The sequence below is a fragment of the Nannospalax galili genome, unplaced genomic scaffold, assembly GCF_000622305.1.
Source record: "Nannospalax galili isolate Female #2095 unplaced genomic scaffold, S.galili_v1.0 scaffold735, whole genome shotgun sequence".
NCBI classification, from domain to species: domain Eukaryota; kingdom Metazoa; phylum Chordata; class Mammalia; order Rodentia; family Spalacidae; genus Nannospalax; species Nannospalax galili.
The window spans coordinates 3,677,112-3,700,580 of record NW_008337053.1 but is presented as its reverse complement, the minus strand read 5'-3'; the positions used below and the strand labels follow the sequence as shown (position 1 = coordinate 3,700,580).

The 23,469-nt window shown below is 43.2% G+C and overlaps 1 protein-coding gene across 3 annotated transcripts in view; it reads right to left on the bottom strand.

Annotated features, from left to right (window-relative positions):
• Spock1 (SPARC (osteonectin), cwcv and kazal like domains proteoglycan 1) overlaps nt 1-23,469 on the bottom strand; it is a 562,385-nt gene that overhangs the window by 164,533 nt on the left and 374,383 nt on the right. For all 3 annotated transcript variants that reach the window (XM_008831820.2, XM_008831819.2, XM_008831818.3), the window contains one exon: nt 11,235-11,349. In XM_008831820.2, coding sequence (XP_008830042.1) covers nt 11,235-11,349 — 115 coding nt within the window. The remainder of the gene's footprint in view (nt 1-11,234; nt 11,350-23,469) is intronic.

Sequence of the window (23,469 nt, the reverse complement as noted above, 5' to 3'; positions counted from 1 at the left end):
GAGTATCTTTCCCATTCTCTACCAATTCCTTTGATGCAGAGTCTCTCCCTGAACCTGTAGTTCATGTTTTCTTCACTAATCTGAAAACAAGCCCCAGAGATTCTCCTGTCTCCACCCACCTCGCAGCTGTGGTTACAGGCATGTGCTGGACACCCTGTTTGTTATGTCAGTGCTGAGATCTGAACTCCGGTCCTCATGATTCATGTAACTGCTCTTAATCACTAGCCCACCTCTCTATCTCTATATGATTCTTATGCTTAAATTCTAATGTTTATCTCGACAAGGATTGGACCTACTTGGGCTATATCAGTTACTTTATTTTCAGTTTCTCCTTTTTGGAATTAAATCCTGATAAGTTTCCTTAGGTCTGTCCCTGCATTGCCTTTTGGAAGTGCCTGTGTTAGTTTCATAGGTTCACAAGTGGTGAACAGTTGCCTGAGGATGAATTGTACCTTGTGTAGCCCCCTCATCTGGTTTAGGTGACATTTATGTGAGAGTATTGGCCTAGGCTTTAAAATTGATAATGGAATAATTTTAATACTTTGGGGGATATTGGTCTGAAATAAGTCAGTCCATGAATTGGGGAGAGCCAGGGTCAGAATGTTATATATGGACTGGATTCTTTGGTTCCCGCTTCAAGCAAATCCATACATTGAAACCTAATTCCAAATGCTTAGATACTTAAAAATGGGACCTTTGGGAGATGATGAGGTCTGGCGAGCAGGGATGAGATTAGTGACTTTGTAAAAGCAGCTCTAGCGGTATCACTGGTCCCTCCTACCATACGAAGGCTTAGCAAAGATACCCTGAGAACCAGGGAGCAGACCCACACAAGGCACATCTGCTGGTACCTTGATCCTAGGTTCTCCAACTCCAGAAATGTGAGAAATAAAAATGTTTTGTTTAGAAGCTACTCAGTATATGACATTCTGATACAGCATCCAAAGAGAGGAAGACAACAGTGGATACCATCTAGGACGTGGACAACAGCAGGCCCTTTGTACGTACGATCTCATGTAATTTGAGCAGCTCTGAGGCTGCCAGATATTGTTGCCTCATCTCACTGCTCCTTGAGAAATCTGAGGCTCAGGTAAGAGACTAACAGTTATTCAGTACCTGCTAATGCTCGACACCACTTTCCTGATGGTGATGCCAAAATGTAGGGTTAAGAGCCATCGTAGAGAGAGAGAGAGAGAGAGAGAGAGAGAGAGAGAGAGAGAGAGAGCCGAGGCAGGAAAATGTTGAAGGCAGAGAGGCTCTTCCATACAAGATGGACTTCAGTGCAGCATTGTCCTGGTCCTCATCTCTGCCACTTAAAAGTGGTCAATATTGGGGCTGGAGAGATGGCTCAGTGGTTACGAACACTGGTTGTTCTTGCAGAAGACCCAGGTTTGAATCCCAGAACCCACATGGCAGCTAACAACTGTCCGTAACTCCAGTTCCAGAGAACTCACTATGTAGCTCAGGCTGGCCTTGAACTCACAAAGATCTGCCTGCCTCTGCCTCCCAAGTGCTGGGATTAAAAGTGTGACTCTTTTGTCTCTGCGGGCATTGCACAACACGGGTGCACTTACCTACATGCAAGCAATACCCGCATACACATAAAAATAAATAAAATATTTTTTTAAAGTGGTCAATATTGACACTGCATGTCAATAATGGTCACTGTCTGTCTGAGTCAGTATCCTTATCTGCTCTTAAATCACCAGCAAATGCTAATAAATACTTGTTCCTATCTTTGCCTGCCACCCATCTTTCAACCCCAAGTGCACCTGGAAGGGGCTCCTCCCTTCTTGGAACTTCAGCTTTATTCAATGGGATTGTTTACTTTCTAGGTTAGATTAATGAATCTGTGACCCTAACCTCCTGTACCTAGAATATAAACTCAACATGTAGATGTTTACGGGTTTTATATATATACACACACACACCATTAGCATCCCTCCCATAACATAGAATTTACCTTAAAGAACAAGAATTCAAGGAAATTCAGTCTGTTCTAAACCACAACATGCCCCATCCTACCTGCCAGGAAAACCAAGCCTGTCTCGTGGCTTTCAAGGCACTCTAGGACATAGCTCTGCCTCCCTGCCCAGCTTCACACCCCTCTGTCACCTTTTCCAATAGCACAGGATGGCCTCATCTCATTTTTTTAGAATAGTATGCCTCTTCACTTTCTTCCTGACCCAGAGGACTTTGCCTTGTAGTCTCTCCACCAAGAAGACGTTTCCCTTGCCTGTGACAAGAGGCCTTTCTTGTTCACCCAACCTGAAGTGACTTGCATGGTGCCCTGTGTCTTAGAATATATAATATTTATTGCCAGTGATTAGATTCTCACTGGTACAGAGTCTCTGCATTCTGTCTTTTCTATTAGACTTCAAAATCTACAAGGGTAGACTATGTCCACTCCTAACAGAATTTTTAACACATAACACAGTGTCTCACAAATGGAAGGGTCCATGTATGTTTGCTGAATAAAGATATTATTACAAACTCTAATGTAGTAGAATCTGTAACATAGTCAGTCACCTTTAACTCACCTCACCAGTGCATGGGAGCAGCTTTCTGAGGTAATCCTATCAAAATCACAGTGGGAGAGACTCGGGCCCTAATTTTTACCATCCCTGTACTAATCCATGGCTTCTCAGGCATGTGCCAAGAAAAGGGACCTTAATCCAGAAGGGAGGGCCACCCTACCACCTTGCTTTTACTTTGGGGTTTCTCACGGCTACAGAATGCTAAGCCAGGTTCCCATCAGGACAGCTTCACCAATTGAGGCTAGCCTTGTGGTTCAGTGGGAAGTTCGGCACCCTAGCACCCCAGCTGTGGAAGCATCAGAGGCAAGGAAGGCTGCTGGAGGTCCTTGTATCATCTGATAACAGAAGCTCACGGGTTCAATGTGGACCCATTAAAAGTATCATTTAAGAGCACACTGGAAAGGAACCAAGGTTCCCAAGCAAATTAGCTTCATCTTTCTTGTCCCTGTGTGCATGGAGCACATTCCCTCTGTCTGCCCTTTCCATGAAGAGCCTTAAAGACAGAACATTATCTTGAGAACATTCTATTTAAAACCACAAGTCTGTCTAAAGATAAGCTTGAATGTCTAAATCATCTAAATCATTCTGGGACCATTTTCTGGCCATAGAATCTGCACAGAATGTACCCTGGGATGGGCCCTAGTACAGTGGCTGATATCCTTAAAGAATGTCTTTCATGGTTCACTGGTTGGATTAATCTGGTATGAAATGTCTAAACTGTGATGAGTTTAGCAAAGCAGCAAGCAGGTGACAGTAGATTTACTATAACAATGGAGAAAGAAAGCAGTTTAAAGAAATTAAAACAGATATGACCGAAAATGGGAAAATCTAATCTTGTAACTTTTGCTCAAGATGGTATGATTTGTGAGGGGCCACATGGGTTCTAGTTTACTGGAACGCCAATGTGTCCCCAGAATTTGTGCCCTCACAGTAGGCAATGGGCAGTTAACTTCAGTGTGCTACAGGGAGCTCAAGGCTCTTTATTCCCCAATCTGTAGAGACAGATGTGCTAACACGATCCACACCTGTGTGCCACCAGAAAGACCCCGCTCCCATGTGGAAATCACACCTAGTGATTATTTACTTAAGAGCCAACACCCACCTCTGCCTCTTCTTTCTGAAGCTGGAGATTTGCCAGTCTGTTGGTTGGTTAATATATACAAAGATACACAGAAACAGCACCGACAGCCCCAACATCCTAGGCAGCGCTGCAAAACAGGGCTTCCAGCAGACATGGAGCGAGAAACAGTGTCCTTAAACAACCCCAGGCCCTGTAAACAGTCATCCCAACAACCCAGATGCATGGATTATTAGCATCTGGGCACATACACATCCTAGGAATTAAACCATCAAACATTCTCCATCTCCCATAGATAGGAAACGGCTCAAAAGAGAAAGACAATATATCAGTACTTCAGAGTCAATAAGAAATATAAAGGCCACTTCATAGGCAATGCAACTAAGAATCCTGAAAGCCCCAGGGCAGAGGCTCTGGCCCCTGAGTGCCATACCTAAAAATCATCTAATGAGGTCCTTGGACTTATCAGGAGCCTGTACCAGGTACTCCTACCCCACCCATCAGCTTCAGATGGTATTGAAAGTACAGCTTTTGAAATAGGAAAGCAGGGCAGGACTATACATGAACAGCACATATTTTGCAAGAAGATTTGCATTTATTAATTTAAAAAAATATCTCTGTGAATCTGTCTTACGATGTGCTATCTTCCTCACAATGCAGTGTCTGCCTCATACTCTGTCCCCTGCTCCAAGAGACGAAAAATTTCATGCAGTTATTCACATCTCTGCCATGAATTGCTTTTTACAAAACCTCTATTACTCCTGTCATCAAGATCAGCTAAGCAATACCTTCAGTTTCATAGAGGAAAACAAAGGAAGGGAGAACTTACATTGGCTTGCTTGTTGCACGACAGGGGTGCACTCACATACATGCAGGCAATACACTTATACACATACACATAAAATAAAAATAATAAAGTATTTTTTAAAAAACTGTATTCAGGGACGGCCCCATGAGCAGGTGCATCCTCATCCTGGACACAGAGGGACAATATTTTTGCTTTAAAATCTCACAGGTTTAAATTAATTCAGTAACTCTATGTTAAGTGGCATGTGCTTTAAATGAATACATTTGGAAAAACCACAAAGGAGAAGGAGGAAGCCAGAATGATTGGTTTGGGCACAGAAGGGAGAATAGGTTCAAAGCCAGGGCCCAGAACAATTACTTGGTAAGGGGCTGGGACTAGCAGAGAAGAACCCAGGTTCTACATGGTGGCATCTCAGGATCAGGAACACATTGACCAATAAGGGCTTTGGCAGGGAGGCAGTAAAGTTGCCCTCTGAGAGATCATCCCTATGAGTCTTCTCCAGAGGCTGCTGTGTGACACAGGCACAGGGTATGGAGTCTGCAGATGGGTTCAAATCTACCCCCTAGTGGCCCTGTGCAGCCAGGACAATTATTTATGGAAACCGAACGGTACTTTCTGTCAACTAGGGATGATAATGCAGCCCTGACAGGCTACTGTGAGAAGGTGACAAGATTCCCAGGCAAAATATGTCTGACCCACAGTAAGCAGTCCAGTCAGTGCTTGTTCGAAACAGCCACTTTCTTCTTCAGTGGTATGTGTTTGGCATGTGGTTTCAATAATACACCAAAATAAACAGAGTAACATGCATTTGCAAAACATTAGACCACAGTGAAGCTTTTCCTGTTTCCAAAAATGACCGCCTCAGAAAAGGGCAAACCTAAACTCAGATTCCTTAAGTTTCATAAGAATACCACCAAGCTCTCTCAGCATCCAACCTAGATCAGAGCACTGTCCCTGAAGATCTGAGCCTCAAATAGAACCCAAGGTACCCCATGGCCCCTGGGAAAGGGGCGTAAGCCACAACAGTACAAAATGCTAGTAATGGATGTTGGCTTCATCACATGCTGATAATTGGCAATGCTTTGAGTGGTGAAGCATCAGAAAGCCAGCCAGGCACCCAGGAGCCTCGTGCCTTCCATGTGGCCATGTGCATTCCAAGCCTCCACAGCTACGTGTATGTATAATCAAATGGTTCAAAGTCCCTGTAGCAGGAGACAGTGCTTTGTTGTAAAACAAAACTGAGATGAAATAGCCATCATCCTTTCAAATATCCTCTGAGAGTTTGGTATTTGAGGCACATTCTGTGATGTACTTCTCTCTGACCTCAAATACTTTGATTCTTTTATCAAGTTCACATAAAAGAGAGAAAACTCTCGGATTGGTCTACTGTACCGAATGCCTCGACTGCATCTGAATCCGTCGCTAGGGCAGAGGATTAGTTGTTATTCTAGATGGCAAGGAAGCGGAGATGAAGGGCCATCACATTACAGAGGCCCAGCCCTCTGGGAAGTTGGGCCGACTCGCTCCTTACTTAAAAATAGATGAGTTCCCACTGCTCCCCAAGGCTTTGAAGGGTCCACTTAGACACTGGGAGTTCCATCCTTCCCTCCCATCCACAATACTCTTACACAGTTGGAGAATGTGGCTTGTCTGGAAGGCCTAAAACAAATGCTTCAATTTTCCATTCTGTAAATGAAAATCAATGGCAACAGAAAGGTAATATCGATGTTCAGCACTGTGCAGGGAAACCCCACCCCGCTCTTCCACCCCACAGAACATTAGATCAGGACCAGCCATCCTCTTAAATACAGAAACCCTAACAACAGAGTCCTCTGCAGGACTTTCCCCTTGATGATATTCTCTTAAGAGTACCTTAGAATTTTTTAAACTTAAGGCAGGAATAATAACACACTGTTGTAATACAAACTCTTCCACTGTGAGCCAACCCATTTACCAGTGGGACCTGAGGCATCCAAGACCAGAGTCTGACATCCCTGTTTCCCAGAGGATCCATTTTACTGCCAAGCCTTACTGGCTGCATAGCCATTCATTGACACTATCCCTCATGCTCTCCCCCTGGCAGCTAGTGATGTGCCTATCACCTCAGGTGAGGAGTGTGTTCCCTACCCCATGGAAATGGAAAGTATACCCTATGTACTTTGAGATTGATTTTTTTTCATTCAATTATTATCTGATTATTTGATATATTAACAATCTACTTGTCTGTATTGCTGAATAGTATTGATTGTAATGGACAAGCCACAATTTGTTGGTTGATTCACATTCAATTTTCATTTTATACAATTATAAATGAAGCCAATATGAACATGTATGAGTGCCTCTTTACATGTGTATATATGTAAAACAAATTTTGGCAAGTATTTTCCACAAGGACTGTGCTCTTATGTTTTCTTTTGAAAGTATCATAGTCTTTGCATGTATATTTAGGAATATGACCCATCTCAAATTAAGGTTTTATACAGGATGTGATGTAACCATTATAATTTTAAACATAGTTTATATTATCATAAAAATATTCACTTATAGCATACATACTATTTTTAAATGACAATAAAAATAAATCAATGAGAAAAACTGTAAGAATAGGCAGAAATGCATTCAAATATTTTAATTTTGACTTTTGGGCCATGTGATCATTACCCATCTCCTATTTCTTTTTGCTTTTCTTATTTCTAATATTTTCTAGAATATGTATCAACTATCATATCAAAAACATATTCGAAATGTTTAAGTCACTAAAGTGAAGCTGTCCTGGCTTCATTCGTTTCTCTCTGGTACATAAATGACCCTGGGAACTGTGAAGCATGAACACACCACCATGAATCTACCTCTTCCCATACCTGTCCTCAATGCTTAACAGCAAGAAATGAAACAAAGACTTTCCAGAATAATTCTCCCAAAAGAACATAAACTTAACAAAGTCCCCTGAATAAAGCCAATGTAATAGAATCTCCTCATCAAAAGGGAGCTTTCCATCCTGATCGCATGCTTGCCTTTCAACAACTCCAGCAAAATTTTTTGGTCAGCCTTGAAACACTGTGGTCACAGATGTGGGCACCCAGCAGCTTCTCTACCCTAGAAGCTCCACAGCAAGACAAGCATCCCGTTGCGGAGGTAAGGGATCCCTGTCCTTGCTCCTTGATCGACTTGTAAGTCAGCCTACATCTGAAGTCACTTTGTGGGCTGAGGCTCCCCAGCTGTCCTTGGTTTGTGAGCTCTTGAAATGTCTAGAGACAGCCTCTGACCCTTGAGCTCCATAGAGACCAGCTTGGCTGGCAGGATTGTCTACACATATTCTGAAGAAAGATAACTTCCCTGACTGAGTTGTCAGCATGCTGTCCCTACTTGGGGGACTCCTGAAGTCTAACACAGAAGGACAGATGTTCCCTCTGGGAAGGCATCCAAGAACCCTTGAAGAGTTGCACACTTGATGACAATCAAGGGCTGAAGAGTTCCACTAAAAGTAGAACTAAAAGAGGGAAAGCTGGAGCCACACCATGGTGACCACCACCACAGCCTCCTTGGTCCAGGCCACCTCCCAAATCCAAGAGAGTGGGTGTGGCACCTCAGCCAGGGTGCCTCCTTGGGCTCTATTTCCAGTAATGAATAGACCCTGTTTTCAGAAATGCTGTCATTTTCTTAGTCTTTCCTGCTGTGAATCACAAAGGGACAGTTAAAATGTCACTATTATCTTTGAGATGCACCTTAAAGTCTCTCTCCCATGAGAATCTCAGAAGCAGCATGATCGATCAGTCTGGGAAGGGGGCAGGACCCCTGAGGGGAGCTGCTTCTTTCTCAAGAACATGCAACTTTAGAGATTTCTGACTGAACTTTCAGAATTACTAAGATAATAACGACTGCTACCATAATTGCTTTACTCATTGTAAGAACAGTTGCCATTATTTTACACTGACCTGAACATTATACACCATTACCTTTACTAAACTTTCACCCAAACATACACAACATATGCTGCTATATGTCTTTATATTAAATTCATTTAACTAATACAAATTTAGACTCACAAATTGACTTGTCAAGGTTACACAGCCGAGAAGTAGCCAATATGGGAATTGAACTCATTAGTTTTATTCCTAGATCCATGCTCAGAGCCATTATAATTTTATGGCCACCAAGAGATACAGGAGATGAGGATATACTTTCCCCATAAGCTAAGAATGATGATCAGAAACATGACATGCCCAGGAAAACACCATTTACGCTGGATTTGTCTGAATACCAATGAGGCAGCTGCCTTGGTCTCAAACAGAAATATAAAACTAAAATTCTCTTGCCTGGCATTCTGCAAAGGTCTGCATTTTAAACTCTACGAAAAAGCATATGAGGGACTTTCCACCATAGCCACACATAGCTGCACACACACACACATATTGAAACCAAATGGTTAAACAATCCAGGGCATTATTCTTAAGGGTATTTAGCTCCTTGCAACAAAAGAAACCACATTTCCCTCCATCTTAGAAGACAGAAATCACATGGGGCAGAAGAACTGAGGTAGTTTTCTTAGAGTATTCATACCTTAAAAGGAATTTCAAATAATAACAAAATTAGTTTTATATCCCACTTATATGAACTTGATTTTCCTTGAGTCTCGTAGAAACAGGGTCTCTTGTTAACCCCTTTTGCCTTAGTGCCTAGCAGAAGCCTGGTACACAGTAGATATTCAATACCTTTGTGCTGAATAACAGTAAGTTAATGCATGTACAAGACAGGCAGAATGAAGAGGTCACCCTATTATAGTAGCAGAAAACAAGCTCTAGAGCCAGATAGTTCTGGGTTTGAGTCATGGCTGTCACATACTAAATATATAAGAAAATTACTAATGCCTCTTTCTGCTTCAGTTTGTTCGCTTACAGAACAGAGACAAAAAAAAAATTAGCCAATTTAAAAAATGACTAGAAGAATTGAAAAACATGGGTGCCGAGCACCACGCCTGGGTTCCAGGACAGGATCTATGTTCTCCAGGGAGAAGCCCAGCCTAGGAGAAGGGCAAAGCACATCTCAATACTTCGCATCTGGATCTTACAGACATAAATGCTGATTATTCCTGAAACAACATCAAAAGCAATCCACAGCAAGATGACCCTGGAGGCCAAGCCTGTGTTCACTGGCGCCATACTTAAGGAAGACAGAGGCAGTGGGATCGCTGCAAACTAGAAGCGGGGTTTTGTTGCCAGAACATGATTTCAGGGGTAGGGCACCACCCCGGCAATGTTCAGAGGGAAACAGAAGATGAAAGATAATGTTTTAACTAAATCCCATGAGGAAGCAGCAGCACCAACTTCAAGAACTTAAGGAGGAAGAAGACCCATTCTGCAAGGTTGCATGAGGTCAAGCTCGAGGCAATGAAGCAAAAGCTCTAGGGAGATGGACTTCAGGGCGATTCAAGAATCTTAAAGGCTTGTCTAAGTCATAAACGTGCTGCCAGTGAGCAGCAGAAGTTACTAAATCCCAAACGGGTGTCAACTCAGGCAGGGAGTTGCTGTGCACCTCGCTCACCGGAGGCATGCATGGGGCTGGGTTTGCTCTGAAATTGCTTCTACTCAATCCCCTCTCTTAAAGACAGCCTGTGTGTGTGTGTGTGTGTGTGTGTGTGTGTGTGTGTGTGTGTGTGTGTGGTGTGTGGTATGTGGTGTGTGGTGTGTGTGCACGCACACACACGTGTCTATTTTTTGTCTTCAAGTTTTTTGCGGGCATGAAATAGAAGCAAACTGAAGTTAAGAGCCTAAGTTCACTGGTTGGAAAGTACTGGGGTACGGGGTTAAAAGGCAAGGCCTTTGAGAACCTTGAAGATGATGAGGAAACCTCCCTCTAGACTAAGGAGTTGGGGTATTAGGTATTGCACCCTGGTCTAGTTTCATTCTGCTGTTGTGACAAAATAATCTGACCAAAATTAACTCACGGTAGGAAAGACTTTATTTAACTTCCACTTCAAGTTCACAGTGCATCATTGAGGGAAGTCGGGATATGAACTCAAGCAGAAACTGAAGGAGAAACCATGGAGGAACACTGCTCATTGGTTCATACCTAGATGACTTTGTTATACAGCCCAGGACCACTGTCTAGGGAGGGTTCCACCTACAGTGAGCTGGGCCCTCCTGAATTAACAATCAAGAGAAACCCCGCAGACATGCCCACAGGCCAGTCTGATATAGGAAATTCCAGAACTGAGGCTTTTCTTCTCAGATGACTCTAGACTGGGCCACGTTAACAAAGCTAACTAGGACACACTCTGAAGAAAGGAAAAGGATGGAAAGAATGGTGGTGGGGCCCTGAGGAGGCAGAGAGGTGCCATATCCTGTGGGGCACAAAAAGAGAGCCTTGGGCCTCAGGGTTGAGGGCTTTGGAAGGTAATCCATGCTCAGGCTGCCAGACACATCCATGAGACTAACAGTCCAGGCCTTGCTTTCTTAGCTGCCAGCTTCCTGGATACAAGGGCCACACCAGGAGGAGAAAGGGCCCCAGTGATAACAGAAAAACAGGGGTTTTCTGTACTGAGAAAAAAGGGGATTTTACTGTTCATATTCTGAGGGCTCAGAGTCAAAATGAAGATTTCAAGGAAATTAAGATTATTATTCTTTGCAAATGTGCATTTGCAATTTGAGATTCATGCCATCATCTGAGTACAGGCACTGAGTCCCATTTAAAGCCATGGCACAAGCACTGCTCTCCCTTTCCCCCAACCTACTCCCACTCTGAGCTCAGAGACTCAGCATCCAGCACCTGCATAGCGCCTCCCAGCTCCCAGCCACCTTGCTCCCTGCCTTACCTGGGCAGCAGGTGCTTGCGACTGACACACAGGGCTGTCTGGTAGTCCTGGGTCACACACACTTTGTGAGGGCTGCATTTCACCTTCAGGCAAGGGTCCTTGGATGGGTCCAGAGCTGAGGGAGAAAGAAGAAAAAGAGTAGGGTTAGAACCTCCAGGGAAATTTAATTTCTGTTGTTACTCAAACCTGTGGGAAATAAACTAGCTAGATATGCTCTTGAGGTGGGTGGGGATTAGGGAAAAAATCCAAGCTAAGGGAAGTTCTGTGTGTCACCCAGGCTTCTTTAACATCAGGATAGCAATTCCTTTGTGCAGTGGGCATTTCAGCATCAGGATTTCAAGAAGGAATTACTCTCTAATATCTTTCAGAATCTTACATGATCCAAGGACCAAGAGCTACCAATAGTGTTCCTCTTTGTTATTATCTGCTGCTGCTTTTTATGACTCTACTCACACTTCATTTTATTTATTTTCTATAACATACACTCAAAATCCTTCAGGACAAAGATTTTTGCTTTAGTTCAATAAAACTGACTTCATGCATAAATAGCTTATTTTAAGGTTTTGGTGAACTTCAGGGTGTGCAAGACAGTTTTGTGCCATACAAAGTTACAGGAGAAGAGGGAGAGGGAAAACCCTAGACATAAATATTTATTGTGCATGGTAGAATTAGATAAGGGTCATGATGAGCATAGAAAACGATAGCAGAGCTTCAGAGAAAAATAGAGATCAATTTCTAGGGCAAGGATTAGTGAAGCATTAATATTTGAATTGAATCTTGAAGGATGGGCAGTATTTTGCAACGCAAAGATGGAAAAAGCAAGCCAGGCAGGAAGAGCAGTGTCAGTAAACTCAGGGTGGCATGTTTGGGCAATCACGAGAAAGTCGATCTATTAACGAGCGTTGTGAGTAGGAATAATGAGAGAGGGGAGAAGTTAGCTCACACAAGTAACTCCAGAAATGATCCCCAAAGGGAGAAGGTCATTCTGTGACATTTCTAGAATAATCTGAGCAGGGGCTCTGGCTAATCAGCACTGTGCATGCAAGGTACACATGCTCGTTGTGGGTACAGTGGAGGCCCCAGGGAATTCTCTGCAAAACAAAAGCAATTGTGGCAGGTCCCAGCTCCTAGGCTAGAAGCCTATTAGGCAGTAAATCTTTTATAGCTGCTCTCCTCGTCAGTAGAGGGATGCTCCCCACATCATCCCCACAAACATTTGGTTAAACAAATTGAGATTCCAAGCAGGAACTGCATAACTGCTATGAGAAATCCATCAGCCATACCATCAATGGGGTTTGAACTACTACACAGAAAGTCATAGTTCATACCCCAGCCCTGGTCCAGAAGCTCCTTAACCATTTTCTTTATATCCCTGCTGGGAATTTCTCAAGGGTCCTGAACCCACAGCATTGCTGCTTGAATAGCTCAGGGTAGCTCTGCCCTGGCACAGGGGTAGCTGCTGTGCACAGGAATCAGGACACATTCTTCTAGTCAGTCAGGATAGCAAAAGGCCCAGATTCCCATCCCAAGAGAGTCACCTGGCAGAGCCTGCTTCCCAAGGGATATACTCTGGTACCCGGAGCTTATCAGAGAGAAACAGGATCAAATAAGAGAGAGGCTGATTTGAGCCTTAGGGACAAGGTTTGCTTCCAGCTCTTAAGGCGAGAGCTGCCGCAGAAATCCAAGGGGCAGAGAAAGCTGTGCCTACCTCAGAGCCCAAGGCTGGGACCTGCAGAAATTGGCAGAAAGATTTTCGTAGTCAGGAGGCTGGTGCAGTCTCAGCCAGTGGTCTCCCCCGACCCCCAGTAGAAGCCCAGCCCAATTTCAACTTGCTTTCTAAGATTCCTCCGAAACTGAACCACCAGTTAAGGACTATCATATGAACACAAACACGGATCACGTGAACCATGCCAGTGAACCACATGAACCATCCTTGCCCCTTCTCACACTTTCACCCACTACCTACAAATCTCAAGAAACCTAAGGATCAGACCGCTGGCCGCCTTGCTACAGTGACCAGCTAAGGCACTTTCCCAAGTACGTGGCACTGCTGCAGAGACTCCGAATTTCTACTTCAGTGGCTCTCAGAGACAGAGATAGGCTGGCCTCTTGGACTGAATGTTGAAATCTGCAATACTAAGTGACTGAACAATGGAGTCATCAAAAGGACAGTAAGTCAGCTGTGCATGGCAGGAAAGAGCACAGTCCCCGGAGCAAGGACTTCTGAAAGTGAATCTGGCTCTGTTAATTTCTAAGCTTTATTTCTTAAAAAAATTAAATATTTTTTATTTTATTTGTATGAGTGTATTGCCTGCTTGTATATAAGTGTACCTGTATCATGCAGTGCCTGTGGAGGTCAGAAGAGGGTGTCAGATCCCCTGGAACTGGAGTTACAGGTGGTTGTTAGCTATCATGCGGGTGCTGGGAACCAAGCCCAGTTCCTCTGCAGGAGCAGCTAGTGCTCTTAACTGCTGAGCCATCTCTCTAGCTCCCTGATTTCTATTTTTTATACTTCCGTTTCCTCTTCTCTAAAATGGGGACAGCAGGACCTTCATTGCTTTGTTGGCTGTCAATAGTTAATATTTGTAGGTGCTTACCACAGTCTAGCACGGTTTGTACATCTATGTATATGTCAGATTTTACAGGCTTGTACGTTGTTCTCAAAGGCAATAATGAGGTTTTGTAATTATAAGAACAACAGTTAGCACTCAGTGAGTGCCTCTGACATCCAGGCAGTGAACTAAGCACCCTAATTGGATTAGCTCATTTAATCCTCATAGGCATCAAGGAGGGGGCCTCAGCTAAAATGCCCATTTAATAAGACACAGGTGAGACAGACTACAGGTGAGATGTGCAGAGGGAATCTACACACCTGGTCTGTGAACCCAAATTCTTCCCTATTGTATGCCACAGGATAGGATCATTCGGTAGCTTCATTCTAGCTCAGTCAGCTAGAAAGCTGATTGAGAGGCCTAATTTCACTCAAGCATAGAGCTCAGATTGCACCATTTTCTAGATGCCTTCAGGGAGTGCAGTAAGTGAAAGTAAATGATAAGTCATCTGGGGTCTGATGTTTTGAGGCTGCAACACACCCTGCCAGTGTGCACCTCAGGGCAGAGTCAGCCTGTTACCAGCCCAGAACCCAGTCAGAAGGTAGGCACCAAGCCCTGAGCTGCTCTCTCTGCCTAGGTGTTCCAGATGCCACAACCCCTCACCATACCCTGACCCATGTCTGGTCAATTCTCTCCAGAGCGTTACCATTGGCCAATCTACCATTAGGCTAACTATGATAGGTAATCTTTCTCTTCCTGGAAGCTAGATATTCATAATAAATATGTAACATCTCCACTCGAAATACTACTTTAAAAAGTCAGTTAAAGCAGCCCTGTTGATACAGGCCTATAACCCCAGCTACCTGAGAGGCTGAGGTAAGAAGATCTCAAGTTCATCTGAGCAAAACCTCGTCTCAGCATAAAACGTAAAGAAGATTCAGGGTACAGCCCTTGCTTAGCATTCACAAGATCCTAGATTGAATCCTCAGCACCACAAAAACAAACAAACCACCCATTATTGCTTAAGGTCATACACATTCTTAACTGGCATACAGAAATTGAATCTGCTAAAAAATAATTACGAGGTTTGGAATATCTCAAACTTGTATGTGAATTATTTAGAGTATGTGAACTTCACACAACAACAAAATGGTAACAAATCAAGCGGTGTTTGTTCAATCACCAGCATACATTTAGTTTTGGAATACAGCAATGCTTGACCTGAAAGAGGATGTGGGGATGAGAAGTACATCGATTCGAGTTAGAGGCAGGTCTCCAATAGAAGCCCCAAGGCTTCCAGCACTGGCGTAGCACTATTCTGCTCTTTTTGCTCAAGGGAACAATGGGATATCAGCATAAAAAATGGCACTCATCTACGGCTGGGGCCTTGTAAAATTTTCCTGCATCCATGTTGGCATGTCGACTTTGCAGATCTTGTGCAGACAGCCAATATTGTTCAGAGTTCATACGAGCAACATTCTGTCTTGTCTGGAAGAAATTATCATCCAGCAGTTATCCCAGTCCTCAGGCTCTTACAGTCTACTCCCTGAGCATTTGGTGTTGGGGCTGTGTTATAGATGTTCCATTTGGGCCTTGGGCACATCAGTCATTTATTCTCTGTATTTAATGAGTTCTGCATCTCTCTTATAGTCTGTCTGTTGTTAAAGAAAAAGTTTCTTTGATGAGATGTGAGAGCTGCACTTATCAGTATAAGGATGAATACTCAGAAGGCAGCTGGGAACGATGCTACATTAGCAATATGGAAGTCATAGGTTCTCCTCTAGTCTAGGGCCTGTGACCTCTCTTAAGCATGGGTTTTTGGCTAGATTTACAGGTCTGAGTTCCTTCTAATTAAGCTTTCAGCTGCCCCCAAGATACAAGCTCCACTCCTGAACTATGGGGGCTGAGGAGCGGAGACCCAGTTTTTTGTTTGTTTGCTTGCTTTGTTTTTTCAGGGACAAGACCCAAATCCTAAGAGGTCAGCCCTAAGCACATGCAAATAAGGGCAACACTAATTGGACTCAGTAGTGGTATGTATCCATATACAAATAAAACAAAAAATATAGAAAACATAATATAGAAAAAGAGTTCATGAATTTGAGAGAGGGTATTAAGAGGACACAAGAGAAATTAGGAGAGGGATAGGAGGAGAAAAGATACAAATACAGTGTACTTTGGTATGAAATTCACAAATAAATAATAGTGAAGAATAAAAAATAAATAACAGCTATAAATACTGCAGGGGCAGGGAGAAGTAGTATTTGAGAAATGCTTCCATCAGGTAAGGGAAACTGCTCAGGTAGGAAGGGGAGCAGGAAGGCCGGGTGTCAGTGACAGCCCTGAGAAGGTTTGAAGGTTCACTATCAAGGTGCCAACAATTTCTTGGAGATGGTCTTCCAAGTTTTAACTTCTCTCTGTACATGCTTGATGACAGGATGCAGCAAAGCCCAGTGTTTTCCATAACTGGTCAAATGCAGAGAATAAGTATCTGTGAGATGCCCAGCCCACTGCCGAAGAGGAGATGGAAAGACTGTAAGAGCCAGAGATGGTGGATGAACACAAGGAAACAGTTTCCAAGGTGGCTTGGAAGACGCTCCTATGAAGTTACAGCAGTGGTGACAACAGGCATAAGAGCCATGAAAACTCAAAACAGACAAAAGCCCAGCACAGAAGTGCGGAATGAGTAAGTAGTCCCAGCCTTAGCTGAGGAACTATTGCTGACTGATGACTACTGGGATAGGGAATTTGATGCTAGATAGGCTGACCAGGCTTCAGTGAATGGACTCACACTGGGGGACATTTGGGGATACCAACATGAATAGACCTTAAGTTATATGACAGGATGCATGAAATGTGTTGGGGGGTGGGTATAAGGGGTGTCCAGATAGGAGAGGGGGTCTAAATATGATCAAAATACATTGTATGAAATTCTCAGATATTCAATAAAACCCCCAGTATCACCACACCTGCAGGACTCAAGAGGTTTAAACAGGATAATGTGGCTAGCCAGGGCACAACAGGTACCCATGAAGGTAACTTAATCTTTCCTGCCCAACTTCTAGCATAAAACAGTCCACAGTGAACTGGCACAGAACACATGCCCCATTGTTTTTTTCAAAACTTTCATAAAACTTCCTTCCAGAAAATAGTGAATTAATTTCTGGAGAGATTCATTGAACTATAGCACATTGAATTGAAAAGCCAATTACTGATTCCATGTAGGGTTTTAAAAAAATTACGTTTATTTATTTTTTTTTTATTTCATTGCTTGGTCTCAATTAAGGTGGTGATATTTTAATTATTGTAATTGTTTTTCAGTTCAATGAGTTATTTTTTAATTAGCTACATTGATTCTAAAACCCAAGATCAAGCCTTTTCACTGTCCTTGGGTACATCCTATTGGCTAATTGACAAAGGGTCACAACACCTGTGATGACAAACCTTGCTGTCACGTCCTAGAGACTGAGAGGCAAGGGGAGGGTTTCATTTTATGATTTGACACAAAGGTTCCTTCACACACGCCTGTGTTTGTTCAGCCAACATTAATAGAGTGCTGCTCTGTGTGAAGTGTCTTTTCGCAGGCCAGAAACCAGGATCTCTTCTCTGGGAGCTCACAACTAAACAGAAGACACAGGTGGGGTATCTGACTAGCCTTGCAGAGGGTCTAGTGAGACTTCCTGAAAGACTGCCATGTATGGAAAAAGTAGATTTGAGCCAGGCAACAGAATGAGGAAGTTTGTTCAGAAGAACAGAAGCTCTCTTTGCAGGGGCAGGAGAGGTCTGGAAAATTTGGGAACTGGTATCTCATTAGGTTGGCAGCAGGCTGGGTCAGGGGTAAGTGATAAGGCTGGAGAGGGCAAGTGGACATAGTCATGGAGAGCCTTGAACCATAGTGAGGACTGTGGGGAACCATGACCTCCAAGTTTCAGGGTGACCAAAGACATGGTAAATATTTGTGATCTCTGGGACACCTTTCTGTTGCAAAGTAGGGGGGTCAGGAGCATAAAGAGGGAACCTGTATTTGTGTGTTGTATAGAAGTAGCCCATTGGTAAGCATAGACAAATTTCACACAAGCAACCTCCAAACAAGAGTGGCCTCTCCACTGAGATGGAAATGGAATATCTATCAGCAAGGTCTGAGAACACTCTTCCTTCCTTTAAGGAACTTCCTTACTCCCTCTCCCTCAGTCCATAAAGTTACCCAGGATTCTGGGCAGCAACAAGCCTTCTCTCTCAGACCAGCACACCAAAGAGTTATCTAGTTGTATGAACTGTGGTCCACTCGGCTGATTCCCAGAAGCTGCCTCATGCAGAGGCCACTCAATTTGCAAAATGTCTACAAATTAATGATGGTCTGTCTTCTACTCCTAGCTTTTAAGACTGCCTCTATCTGGGTTGTCCATGACCAAGATTCATCTGAAGAGCAGATATGTCCAGTAATTCATTATGGGTGACTTAATGAATGATTGACAAAGAAATTACTCCAAACTGTGAAAACCTCCTCAAGCTGGACATTTATTATAGCTGTCTGTTCCCATGGTAACCCCAAGCACACATATTCCTCCTCCTCTCCAGAGGTGCTTGTTTACCAGCTGATGACAGAGACTCACAGAATACAAAACAGAAGATTCTGCCCATTGGATATTGCTGGGAGCAGAGAAGAATGGCAGCTTGGAAAGCCTCCCTCGTGGTTTTCAGCATTCATACTCAAGGGCTGGCAAGTTCTTCGAGCCAGAACAAAGAGACCCACTGGTCATGTTGTTAGATAGTGCAGTTAGTTCAGAGACACAGAAGACTGAACCTGTGTGACCAAGGACTTGGGAATGGTCACAGAGGGTGACACAGGACAGACAATGACTCAGAGCCAGAGGACAAAAAAGCACAAAGATAAAGATATCCCTCACTTCTTTTCCTTAAATCGGGGGTCTGAAGACTGCCAATTTTCTGCATCAAAGCTAGAAGCAACTTCCCACTTATTAAGTATGTGACAATGGTACTTATGATAACCTGCTAGCAGCCTGTCTGGGGGCACTTATTTCAGCTGTGCCCTTAAATGATAAGAATTGTTTTAAAATAGCTAGATGGGTTTAGACCATTTATTACATCAGCTTTTCAACTTTTTGATATATGCATAAACAATAAAGAAATTTTAATTAAAATGGAAAAAGAAATAGCTTATGATCAAGCGAGTCAATATATCTGGTAAAAATGATCATCTCAATGCTTTGTAACAAGGGAAAATATAAACACTTGGAATGCCCATCTGTATTAGTCTGACTGGGCTGCTATAACAAAGTATCACAGACTGTGTGCTTAAACAATACATTTATTTTCTCACAGCTCCAGAGGCTAGAAGTTTGAGGCCTTCAAGCATGATGGGGTTTTGTGAAAGCCTCTGTCTAGCTTGCAGATGAGAAGCTTGTTGCTATGTCCTAAGGCCGCTGTTGCCTTTTTTTCCCCTGTGTGAACTTGGAGAGATACCCAGTAAGTGCCCCATTCCATCTTAGATGGAAGGATACCAATCCTATTGGATTACTGTTCTGCCCTCAAACTCATTTAACCTTAATTGCTTCCTTAGAGGCCTCATCTCCAAATATGGCATCCTGTGTTTCGGGACTTCAACATGGGGATTTGAAAGAGATGCACCATTTGGTCTATAACCTCATCTATAGGTAAATGATTTAACTAAACACATAATATCCATTAGGATAGCAATCAACTAGTCTAAAGAAATGTGTAGGTCTAAAAATACTAACATAGATAAATGTTAGTGATAAATTAAGTAAAAAGTAAGATGAAAGGAGAAAATTAATTGCAATTAATTGGTAGTAAATTTTTGGCACCAGAAAGTCTTAACAACAAAGCCAAGAATCAAAACCAATTCTGCCAGTTCCTGAAGTGGCCTTTCTTCTTCTGTCCTGTTTCCTTTGAAACTAACCCTGCTCAGCTTCTTCTGATTGATTGCTTTATTTCCTGTGGTACCTCTGCAATACTCAGGAGCTAATTCAGACACCCACAGATCTTAGGCCAGCATGCCTGGTGTCTGTCACTGCTCCAGGAACTCTACAGAGGCCCAGTTTCTTATGCTTCCTGAAGAAGCTTGTCTGTAGCAAGGAGACAATGGAAGTTAGGATCATGCCAAGGGTTGAGGCAAGTGTCCAGTCCTGTGAAATTTTTCAATTTGCCGCCAAGATAAAGAGCTAAGGACTACCCATGATTGGCTGGACTCAATGACAGCTGTTGGAAAGAGGATGGGTCCTTACCTCACACAGAACAAGACATTGTGAGCAACTGCAGGTAAGCCTAGCATGATCATTTACACATCCTAATCATTAGAAAACAAAGCATTGAATGCCTTGAGTATCTGTGGAAATGTGCACCATTAAATCAGTGGCCAAAGAATTTTATTAGCCTGGCTATTTTCCCTTCCCAATGCTCTCATGCCAGGCTTCCCCAGGTTCTCAGCTGCTCTGGAATGAGAAGGCAGCACCCTCCCTCTGCTTACAGTAAGAAACCGATTTGCCTTTGAAAGTGGTATGGCAGTGGGGAGAGGGGATCAAAACAGATTGGGGGTTCAAAGTAGAAAGGAAGGAAGGAAGGAAGGAAGGAAGGAAGGAAGGAAGGAAGGAAGGAAGGAAGGAAGGAAGGAAGGAGGGAAGGAAAGAAGAAAGGAACATTTTATTACATAAGATTTTGGCAAGTTGGGGAATGATGTTGACAGTGATAGCTGCAGCTCTATAGAATAATAACTTTGTACATTCTAACTCAGCAATGAGGTAGCCAGTGCAGAAATCAGTTTATTCTTGCCTTATCAGCTGGTAACTAGCACAGAGATGTTCAGTAATTTATTTGTGTTCATAGAGTCAATGAAGCTGGGCTTCAATTTTGATAACTGTCACACCAAAGGTGATGTTCAGAGCCACCAGACCACTAATGCAAGTGGTCCATGACAGGAATAAAGGTGATGACCACAGTGCTAGGCCACATACCAAACCACCTAAGATCCCAGAAAACCTTCTTAGTATGGAATACATTCTACTATCAGAAATCAAAGCTAGGGTTTGGGGTATTTGATGCTGTGCATGGAAGTGGATACCTATAATCTCAATAGTTGGAAGGTAGAGGCAAGAGGATCAAGAGGTCATTCTTGATTACACAGTAGGCTCAAGGCCAGTCTGGGCTACATGAATTCCTTGTCTCAAAAAAAGCCACATTTGTAACATTTTAATAACCTTATATTATAATTAGAATGAATTTTTGAAAAATCAAGGTTTCTTTCCAAAATAATGTTGCTGCCCAGTGAATTAACTCTATGACTTAAGTAACACAGGGTCCAGGTGAGCCTTATTCACATACCTCTACTGTGGCTCATTCTATGCAGGGTTTATATATCTACAGCACAGGCAGAGCAATGTACCAAGCATGGCAGCCATAAAGACAGGGCAGCAGGAACCGGAATACCTAAGAAAGGCCTCACCTCCAATGAGGGGGACAGAACTCTGTCCACAATCAAGCATGGCAGCCATAAAGACAGGGCAGCAGGAACCGGAATACCTAAGAATCCCTCCAATGAGGGGGACAGAACTCTGTCCACAGAGAAGGCAGAACCTCCCATCCCGCAAAGTGGCCAGAATTTATTTAAATGTTTTAATATCAAGAGTGCTTGGGTTTCATTTCACTGTAATTGAAGCAAATTATTCATAAGTCATTTATGAGCAAAGCAGAATTACTCAAAATACAAAAGAACCCACTCCATAACCTAGGAGAGTAAGAGGACATAAAAAACACAATAAAAATCAAATATTTGCAGGGAAAAAGGTATGCTTAAAAGATCATCATGGCTCATAAAGCCTATCTTTTGTATCTGTGTTTCATTTTAACGCAATTAAAAATCCCATAAAACATGGTGTCTTTCCCAGAACAAAGGCATCTACAGAATGAATTCTGCTGCTGCTGATTACGGCAGGGAAAAAGGTATGCTTAAAAGATCATCATGGCTCATAAAGCCTATCTTTTGTATCTGTGTTTCATTTTAACGCAATTAAAAATCCCATAAAACATGGTGTCTTTCCCAGAACAAAGGCATCTACAGAATGAATTCTGCTGCTGATGATTACAATTATGCAGCATGGTCATGGTCATGGTCATGGTTGTTGACCATGTTAGGAATTCCCCCAATATTTTTAGAGTGCCAAGAAGGTGTAGGCTTCAGGGTTTGAGAGATGCGCCCTTTGTCACCTCCTACCATGTGAGCTATGAAGTTTTGATGGGTCTTTAAGATCAGGTGCAGACAACCAGATCTCATTCTCTGGAGTCTTGAGAGGGTCTAACGGGAGAATGTGGGAAAGAAGCCTGGTACAGGCTTAGGTGTCATCCTCATTGTACGTACCAGCGCCTTTCAGCTTTCTACTAAGGCACAGAAAGCAGGACCCAGGGCAAGGAGCCCTGGACATTTCAGAGGCCCAAAGCCTGGGGCACTGTCTATTCAGTCTTTCCAGGCTTGGCCCCACACTCGTTTCTGCGTTAAGAAACGTTAAACTTTTTTAATATAAAGTTCAAGGTCCATTTTGTCCAGAAACCTTCTGCTGAGTAAGTAGAAACCCACAGTGTTGAAACCACCCTATGAAACACACACTTCATTCCTCTGGAATAGAGCAGTGTTCTTCCTTGTCTCCTCCCCAAAAGGGACTGGGAACGAAGGATGAATGTCATTTTTTCCTAAACTCTGTGCACCAGGATCACATAACAAACCCTTGTAAGGAAGTCACACCAACACACTCCATCTGTGTGTGCATATGTATTTGTGTTTGAGAGAAGTTTTGTGAGCTTTGAAAAGTTCAAGCTGGAGACTAGGGGAGTTTAAGAGTTAAGGTGTCCTAAGAGCTTAGATTCAAACACTACTGATAAAAGGTTAGGAAAAAGAAGAGCCTGATTAAGGGGGAAAAAAAGAGTCCACGGACACAAGCCAACAAAGCAGACAAGGGGTTGGTAAGTGGGGATACCTGGGGACAACTGGGCAGCAGGGGACAGTAATGCAAGGTGAGAGTGAAAGTTTATGTTCTCAGGTCCATCAGAACCATCCACCTGCTTCCCTAATATCTTCTGTCCTGTCAAGCCTGGCAGGGACAAGCGTCAAATGACACCAGACCAATGAGGTCTGTAGGAGAAAACTACCTCAGAATGAAGATAAGGGTGGGGATACCTGGGGACAACTGGGCAGCAGGGGACAGTAATGCAAGGTGAGAGTGAAAGTTTATGTTCTCAGGTCCATCAGAACCATCCACCTGCTTCCCTAATATCTTCTGTCCTGTCAAGCCTGGCAGGGACAAGCATCAAATGACACCAGACCAATGAGGTCTGTAGGAGAAAACTACCTCAGAATGGAGATAAGGATGCTCCTAATGACAACTCAGAGCCTTATCCAATGCTGTTACTCCCATAGTGTGGCATCCTATGGAGAAGAACTTCAGTGTCCCATCCTGTTAAGGCACAGGGTGCTCACTCACTGGTCATCTTCCTAACGAACCCCCCAAACAAGCTAAAGTGAGGAAGCCAATGCTGTTACTCCCATAGTGTGGCATCCTATGGAGAAGAACTTCAGTGTACCATCCTGTTAAGGCACAGGGTGCTCACTCACTGGTCATCTTCCTAACAAACCCCCCAAACAAGCTAAAGTAAGGAAA